The sequence below is a fragment of the Lemur catta genome, chromosome 6 (genome assembly GCF_020740605.2).
Source record: "Lemur catta isolate mLemCat1 chromosome 6, mLemCat1.pri, whole genome shotgun sequence".
Taxonomy (NCBI): domain Eukaryota; kingdom Metazoa; phylum Chordata; class Mammalia; order Primates; family Lemuridae; genus Lemur; species Lemur catta.
Window position 1 is genome coordinate 53,665,647 of NC_059133.1, and position 9,520 is coordinate 53,675,166.

The following is a 9,520-nucleotide window of genomic DNA, read 5'->3' on the forward strand; positions in this document are numbered from 1 at the left end:
GTTGTTGAAATCTTTTATATCCCTGTTGATTTTCTATTACTGAGTGAAAAGTATTTACTTTTTCAGTTACAATTGTAAATTTGTCTGTTTTCAATTCAGTTATGTTAATTTTTGATACATGTATTTTGAAGCTCTGTTGTTAGGTGCTGTATGAGTTTGCTGGGGCTCCCATGAAAATGTGCTATAAACTGGGTGGCTTAAAAGAACAGATACAGGCTGGGCGCGGTGGCTCACGCCTGTAATCCTAGCACTCTGGGAGGCCGAGGCGGGCGGATCACTCGAGGTCAGGAGTTCGAGACCAGCCTGAGCAAGAGTGAGACCCCGTCTCTACCAAAAATAGAAAGAAATGATTTGGACAGCTAAAAAATCTATATAGAAAAAATTAGCCGGGCATGGTGGCTCATGCCTGTAGTCCCAGCTACTCAGGAGGCTGAGGCAGGAGGATCGCTTGAGCCCAGGAGTTTGAGGTTGCTGTGAGCTAGGCTGATGCCACGGCACTCACTCTAGCCCGGGCAACAAAGTGAGACTCTGTCTCAAAAAAAAAAAAAAAAAGAACAGATACATATTGTGTCACAGTTCTAGATAACAGAAGTTCATAATCAAGACATTAGCATGTTGGTTCCTTCTGATGACTCTGAGGGAAAATCTTTCCCACGTTTCTTTCCTAGTTTCTGGTGTAGTCTGGTAATCCTTAGTGTCCCTTTGCTTGCAGTTACAGCACTCTAATCTCTGCCTGCCTTATCACATGGCCATCTTCTCCCTCTGTGTCTGTCTCTACTTCATCTTTCCACTGCTTGTGTCTGTTTCTGTGTCCTTTTTATAAGTACACCAGTCATACTGGATTAGAGCCCATCCTAATGACCTCATCTTAACTTGGTTACACCTGCAAGAACCCTACTTCCAAATAATGTTACATCTTGTGGTACTGATGGTTAAAACTTCAACTTACCTTTTATTGGGGGACACAATTCAACCCCCAACAGGTGCATAAACCTATAGGATTATTATGGCTTCTTAATGAATTGGTCTTTTAATCATTATAAAGTCTTACTTTATCCTTGATAGTTTTCTTTGATCTGTAGCATACTTTGTGTAATGTTACTATAGCCCTCAAACTTTTTTTCAGTAAGTATTTGCATGGTTTATCTTTTTCTATCCTTTCACTACCTATATCTTATTATATTTGATGTAATTTTTTGCAGATAGCATATATTTAAATCATGTTTAAAAATCAGTTTTGACAGCTCTGCCTTTTTCTAGGGGCTGTTTAGATCATTTATATTTAACATAATTATTGATATGGGTTTTTTTGTATTTTAATATTTTATTGCATTGCATACACGTGCATATGAATATTTTGCTATGTGTGAACATGTATTTGTAGAATATGTTTGGGGAAAGAAGGGAGAGAGTGAGTTGCATTTTTTCTTTCTTTTTTTTTTTTTCTATTTCAGCTTATCATCATGGGGGTACAAAAGTTCAGGCCACATACACTGCCCATGTCCCGCCCATCCCCCCGAGTCAGAACTTCAAGCGTGTCCATTCCCCAGACAGTGCACACAGCACTCGTCATGTAGTTATACCCCCATCCCCTCCCCCACCCCCATCCCTCCGAGTCAGAACATTCAAACGTGACCATTCCCCAGACGGTGCGCAACGCACTCATCATGTAGGCAGACACCCATCCCCTCCCCCCACCCCCCACCTCAGTCCGGTACCCAATTGGTGTTATTCCCAAATGTGCACTTAGGTGATGATCAGGGAAACCAGTTTGCTGGTGAGCACATGCGGTGCTTGTTTTTCCCTTCTTGGGATACTTCACTTAATAGAATGGGTTCCAACTCTATCCAGGAGGACAAAAGGGACTCCATATCACCGTTATTTCTTATAGCTGGGTAATACTCCATGGTATACATATACCACAATTTACTAATCCACTCATGAATTGATGGGCATTTGGGTTGTTTCCACATCTTTGCAGTTGTGAATTGTGCTGCTATAAACATTCGGGTACAGGTGTCTTTTTTATAGAATGACTTTTGTTCCTGTGGGTAGATGCCCAATAATGGGATTGCTGGATCGAATGGTAGGTCTACTTGAATCTGTTTAAGGTATCTCCATAATGCTTTCCACAGGGGTTGCACTAGTTTGCAGTCCCACCAGCAGTGTATGAGTGTTCCTGTCTCTCCGCATCCATGCCAACATGTGTTGTTTTGGGACTTTTTGATAAAGGCCATTCTCACTGGAGTTAAGTGATATCTCATTGTGGTTTTGATTTGCATTTGCCTGATGATTAGAGATGTTGAGCATTTTTTCATATGTTTGCTAGCCATTCTTATATCTTCTTTTGAAAAATTTCTATTCATGTCGTTTGCCCACTTTTTGATAGGGTTGTTTGATTTTTTTCTTACTGATTTTCCTGAGTTCTAAATAGATTCTTGTTATCAGTCCTTTATCTGATGTGTAGTATGTGAAAATTTTTTCCCATTCTGTAGGTTGTCTGTTTATTCTCATGACTGTTTCTTTGGCTGTGCAGAAGCTTTTTAATTTAATCAGGTCCCATTCATTTATTTTTATCGTTGCTGTGATTGCCTTAGGGGTCTTCTTCATAAATTCTTTGCCTAGGCCAATGTCTGTAAGAGTCTTTCCTACATTTTCTTCTAGAATTCTAATGGTTTCACACCTAAGGTTTAAGTCTGTTATCCACCATGATTTGATTTTTGTGAGAGGTGAAAGCTGTGGGTCCTGTTTCAGTCTTTTACATGTGGCTATCCAATTTTCCCAGCACCATTTATTAAACAAGGAATCTTTTCCCCAGAGTATGTTTTTGTCTGCTTTGTCAAAGATTAGATGGCTATATGAGGATGGTTTTATATTTGGATTTTCTGTTCTGTTCCACTGGTCTGTGTCCCTGCACTTGTGCCAATACCAGGCAGTTTTAAGAACCACAGCCTTGTAGTATGGTTTGAAGTCTGGCAAATTAGTACCTCCCATTTTGTTTTTATTGCTTAAAATTGCTTTTGCTATGTGGGGTCTTCTCTGATTCCATACAAAGTGTATAATTATTTTTTCTATATCTGTGAAAAATGATGTTGGTAATTTAATAGGGATTGCATTGAATTGTAGATCACTTTGGGTAGTATAGACATTTTAACAATGTTGATTCTGCCAGTCCATGAGCATGGCATGATTTTTCACCTGTTTACATCTTCTGCTATTTGCTTCCTCAGTGTTTCATAGTTCTCCCTGTAGAGGTCTTTTACCTCCTTAGTTAAATATATTCCTAGGTATTTTACTTTCTTTGTTGCTGTTGTGAAGGCTATGGAGTCTTTGATTTGATTCTCAGTTTGACTGTTGTTGGCATATAGGAATGCTACTGATTTGTACACATTGATTTTCTAACCTGAGACTTTGCTGAATTTGTTTATCAATTCCAGTAGTCTCATGGCAGAATCTTTGGAATTTTCTAGATATAAGATCATATCATTAGCAAAGAGTGATTATTTGACCTCTTCTACCCCCATTTGGATGCCCTTGATTTCTTTCTATTGTCTGATTGCTTGGCTAGGACTTCCACTACTATGTTGAATAGAAGTGGTGATAAAAGGCAACCTGGTTTGGTTCCAATTCTAAGTGGGAATGCTTTCAATTTTTCCCCATTCAGTATAATGTTGGCTGTGGGTTTGTCATATGTGGCTTCTTTGATATGTGTAATTTTAAATTTTATTTTAATTTTTAAAAAGAAATTTCTAATGTCTATTTTGAATGCCAAAGACCAAAAATCCTCATGTTTTAAAACATGAGACAAGATCTAACATAAAGGTTAGTAAATACACTATTTTTAGGAAAACAGTTATTTTTTCCCAGCAGAATTAAATAAGAACTAGTGTCAAAAAATTTTCATGTTGGTTAGTCCCTTTAGTTTAAGGTGGTCTTGTTCAAAAATCAATGACTATTTTTATGGAAGTGTGGGAATATCTGGATGTGTGACATTTCAGCTAACCAGCACTTGAGAGGGACAATATCTTACATTTATGACACATAAAAGATGTTAGCCAACTGGCAGGCAGATCATGCAGATAACCTTAACCAGAAATAAGAGGCCATAGGGAATATGTGGCTTGATTTTGAATTCCATAGTGTGGTTTATTTTTTTCAGGGAGGATTGAGGTGAGATTCAAGATTTATAGAAATGAGTGGGCTGAACATAATTTCCTTTAAATGACAAGCAGGTAACTTCCCTGTTTGTTATAAAACACTGATGTGGTTTTAATTTTCATTGTTAGTGTGAGATCTAGGTTGGATAGAAGAGGCAGGATTCCCAAAATTCATGATCTTTAAAAATCTGTTTTGAGAGCTTGTTTGGAGGTTCTAGCAGGGGAGCGCAGCTACTCGTATACCCTTGACTGCAGAATGGTCCTCTTCTATTGGGGAAGGTTGTCCTCTTCCACCGAGCACCAGCATGCAGCTTTGGGAGGGGAGGGATTCACATGGAGCGGTGAGAGAGGAAGGGGATTCTCACCTAGCTAGCCAGATCAGCCAAATCAACCCTGGCGATCAATGGGGTGACAGATGTGGCAGCCAGATCGCCCTCACATCCTCAAAATCTGTTTTGAAGTACATTCAGGGACAATTTTTTTTGCCGTTGTCTAAGTTTACTGACTCTTGCTCTAGGATGTGATCCTTACTCCTAAGGTACTCCTAAGTGGTAATATTCAGGTACAAACCTGTAGTTTTTAGGAGCTATTAACAAGATCTCTTCACTCTGCCTGAACAAAAATTTTCAAGCTCACAGATTACTTGGCCTCTAGTGTCTTGTTCAATACTCTGGTAATCCTAGACTACTCTTGCCCTGCATGTGTTCAGTAAATCCCTGTCAAGCACACGTGGGAAATTCCACACACAGACCCCTTTTGCACAGATCTTTCTTCCATGTAGCCTGAACCCATAGATACTAACGATTTCATCGTCTCAATCTTTACCAATTTAGCTCAGAGAGAAAGTCATGCTGTGCTTAGTCTCTAGCTCATAATGCAGGCTGAGCCAGTATCAATTGTAGGCTTATTTATTATACTACATTTCCCTTTTCTGGAGGATAGGAGTTTTGAGCTGCTTGTTGTCAAAAGTTTCCTCATATAGTTGATTCAGTTTTATGGTTATTTCTGGCAGAAAGCATGAACTCATACTTGTTTCTCTGATAAAACTAGAAGAAAAAGTACTTTTGTTATTTTTATTTTTGTTTTATTTTTCTGTTTGTGTGTATATACAGAGATGTGTGTGTGCATGTTATTGTCAAGCAGCTATGTTCTAACTTTTTCTCCAAGTTTTCAAAGTAGTAGATATTCTGGCTTGCTTGTATCCTTTGTATGCCATATTTTTTTCCAGATTCTTGGTATTTATTTTCTCCCTTTAGTTGTAGTATGTTTTAATTTTACTTGATTAATGCCTTAAAGCAATATTAAATGCCTCTTCTTATATTTTAAATGTTTCAGCATATCTACATGTTTAAAATAAAGGAGTCTTTCAAAACCATTGTTCCAAAAATGTCTCAGGAATCATAAATGCTATGTTATCAAGTTATACAATTTCTTTTTGAATGATATTTAAAAATTCAAGTGAAAAATGAAGAAATATTTAATTTCCTGGAATCAATTCTCATATTTGCTTAATAATAGAAAGAATTCTGATTGAGATTGAACAAAGAAAGAAATTCTTTGATCTAAGTCATTTCACAAAACAAGATTGTTAAGTCTGAGAAAGTTAACCTGGCTGAACTAGTTAGGACCTCCAGAGCAAATGTTAATCTTTATTTAATTGTTCAAGCTCAGCATGCTCTTACTTGTGTAAGATAAATGCAATTTTTTTGATTGTGTCATTGAAAGCTTGTTTCACTTGCTTATTCCTCAATGTATAAATGAATGGGTTTAACAAAGGGGCAACAGATGTAGTGAGCACAGATACCCCTTTATTAATGTCCACCTCTTCTTTGGCTGAAGGCTTGATATAGATGAAAATGCAGCTGCCATAAGTGATGGAAACAACAATCATATGAGAAGAACACGTGGAAAAAGCTTTTCTCCTTTGCTGAGCAGAGGGGAATCTGAGAATTGTTTTGATAATATATACGTAAGAGAGAATCACACCTATTAGTGTAATAATAAATGTCAATACTGCACAGATTATAACCATTTGTTCTATGAACCAAGTATCTGAGCATGAGATCTTAAAAAGAGGAGATGCATCACAGCCAAAATGATCAATGGCGTTGGAGTCACAGAATTCCAGCTGGAGGCCCATACCAAGTGGTGTGATGATGATCATCAATCCAGAGATCCAGCAGCAGAGGACAAGGACAGTGCAGACTCTGTTGTTCATGATGGTCATGTAATGCAGGGGTTTACAGATGGCCACACAGCGGTCATAGGACATGGCAGCTAGGAGAAAAAATTCCGTGGCCCCGAAGAGTCCAATAAAAAATATTTGGCTGGCACAGGCATTATAAGTAATGGTATTGTCCCCAGTTGATAAGCTGTACAAGAATCTGGGAATACAGACTGTTGTGAATGAGATTTCTAAGAAGGAGAAGTTTCGAAGAAAAAAATACATAGGTGTTTTAAGATGAGAATCCATCAGGGTAAGAATGATAATGGTCAGGTTTCCAGTTATGCTCAGAATGTATGTCAGAAATAAGAAGATAAAAACCAGAACTTGCAGCTGTGGGTCATCTGTAAGTCCCAGCAAGATGAATGTAGTTATTGCTGTGTGATTTCTCATAAGTACCTTTGATATTTTAGGCAATCTGCATCTTAAAAGTCAACATAAACATATCTAAACAGAGGAAAAGAAATAAAAACACAAAAATGAATGAAATAGAGACTAGAACACTGAGATTAATGAAGTCAAAAGCTGATTCTTAGAAAGAATATATAATATTGATAAAACTTTTGTGAGAATAATCTGAAAAAAAGAGAGAAGATGCAATTCATCAGGTATGCCATTATTATAGAATATATACATATTGAAAAGATGAGATTGAATATATTGAAAACTCTGCGTATATACTGGGTAAATTACATGAAATGAACTAATTCTTTGAAAGATACAATCTATCAAGTCTCATTCAAGATGAAAATCTAACTTATATAGCTCTGTATCTATTAAAGTAAATGAATATATACTTAAATAATCCAACAAAGAGAACTAAAAATTGATGGATTAATTGTTGATTTCTACCAAAAATTTTAAAACGTAAAAAGTTTACCAGTTCTCCACAAATCCTCTTAGAAAAGTGATTGTTGAAATTAAAATTTATCACTTCTGAGAGCATTTCCAATACATAAAGATAAGACCATAAATAAATAAAATTGAAAACAAAAAGACAATAGAGAAAAACAATAAAACCGAAAGTTGTTTTTTGAAAGAGCTGTGTAGTATTGATGAACTTCTAATCAAGGTGACAAACAAGGAGAAACAAAACAAAACACCAATAGAGAGAAAACAGAATAAGATCAAGGCAAGAATGTCAAGTCTCGTTGATCTTATTCAACTGCTCTAGAAGTCATATTAGCAAGATCAGGAATTAAAGAGGGGCTATCACCACAGATCTCAAAGATACTAAAAGGATGGTGACAAAACATTATGAGCAATTCACATAAATATATTTGACAACTTACTCAGAATTCTCTAATACTCTGAGGATGGTGTGTAAAGCAATTTAAATGAAAATTTTGATATCAAAATTATAAAAGGTAAGGGACAGGAAGTGAAAATGTACAGTTTTTGTATACAATTAAATGCAAATTGTTACCAGCTTAAAGTAGACTGTTATAAGGACAAGATATTTTATGTTAGCCTAATGGTAATCACAAAGCAAAACCTATAGTAGTTGCCAAAAATATAAAAAGAAAGAATTCAAAGCATATCACCACAGAAAACCATTGACCCATAAAGAAATACAGCAAGAGAGGAAGAAAGAAATAAAAAACCTACAAAAAAAAAAATAAATTACAAAATGGCAGTAGTAACTCTTTACCTATCAATAATTATCTTGAAAGTAAACAGATCAAATTATCTGATGAAAACATATTGAGTCATTGAATGAATTAAGAAAAAACAAGATCCAACCATATGCTTCCTACAAGGCACTCACTTTAGTAGCAAGGACACACATACTGAAAGTGAAAGAATGGAAAAAGCTATTCTATGCAAACAGAAACTGAAAGAGAGCAAGAGTGGCTATACTTACATTATAAAACATAGACTCTACATCAACAAATATCAAAATGGTCTTTACATAATGATAAATGAATTAATTCACCGTGAAGACAAAATGATTTTAAATATACATGCAACCAACATTGGAGCACCTAAGTACATGAAGCAATTATTGAATGATTGGAAGGAAGAGATAGAGTGCGATATAATAGGGGACTTCAATAATCCACTTAAAGACAATCTATGTAACCAAAGTGTTTGTATCCCTGTAATACTCTGAAATTAAATAAATAAAAAAATAAAAAATAACCCACTTTGAACAATAGACAGATCTAGACATAAAATCAATAAGTAAACATTGGACTTGAATTATACTTTAGATGAAATGGACATAATGTACATATATAAACACTTCATCCCACAGTAGAAGAATACACATTCTTCTTAAGTGTACACAAATCATTTCCAAGATAGGGTATTTGTGCAGCCACAAAACAAATTTTAACATATTTAAAAGGATTGAAATCATATCAAGTATCTTTTCTGATAACATAAACTAGAAATTAATAACAGGAGAAATCTAGAATAATACACAAATATGTGGAATTAAATAACATGCTCTTAACCAACAGATCATAGAAGAAAAAAATTTTTAAAATACCTTGGGATAAACTAAAATGGAAACACCAAAATTTATGTGATATGCTAAAAGCAGTCCGAAGAGGGAAATTTAGAGTGATAAATGCCTACATCAAAAAAGAAGAAAAGTTACCTGCTGAAATAAAAAAAAAATTCAAAAAAAATAATGACAGCTAGCTAACACTGATTGAAGGTTTAGCAGGCATTGTATTTAATGTACTGTATAGATTATGTAATTTAACAATCCTTAGAAAACTTTGTGAACATGTTTGGTTGTGAGAGAGCAATGCATATAAAGATATAATCCGTGATAATTAAAAAAAAAGAAGAAAAATCTCAAATAAATAATCTAATGGTATATGTCAAGGAACTATAAAAAGCAGAACAAACTAAGTCTAAAGCTAGCACTCGGAAGGAGATAACAAAGATCAGAGTAGAAATAAATGAAATAGAGACTAGAAAAGTGTTAGAAAAAAACAACAAAACTAAGAGTTGTTTTTTTGAAAAGGTAAGCAAAGGTAAGGATTTTGACAAATCCTTAGCTAGATTACTAACAAAGAACAAAGAGAGAAGACTCAAATAAGATCAGAAATGAAAGAGGCGACATTACAGCTGATACCACAGGAAGCCAAAGGATCATATGAAACTACTATGAGCAATTATACAT

At 35.4% G+C, this 9,520-nt stretch overlaps 1 protein-coding gene across 1 annotated transcript; it reads right to left on the reverse strand.

Annotated features, from left to right (window-relative positions):
• Window positions 1-5,835: 5,835 nt before the first annotated feature.
• LOC123639707 (olfactory receptor 6C2-like) lies at window positions 5,836-6,774 on the reverse strand. The gene has a single exon (XM_045553766.1). It carries the CDS (start codon window positions 6,772-6,774, stop codon window positions 5,836-5,838), a length of 939 nt encoding a protein of 312 aa, XP_045409722.1.
• Between the last annotated feature and the right edge of the window lie 2,746 nt (window positions 6,775-9,520).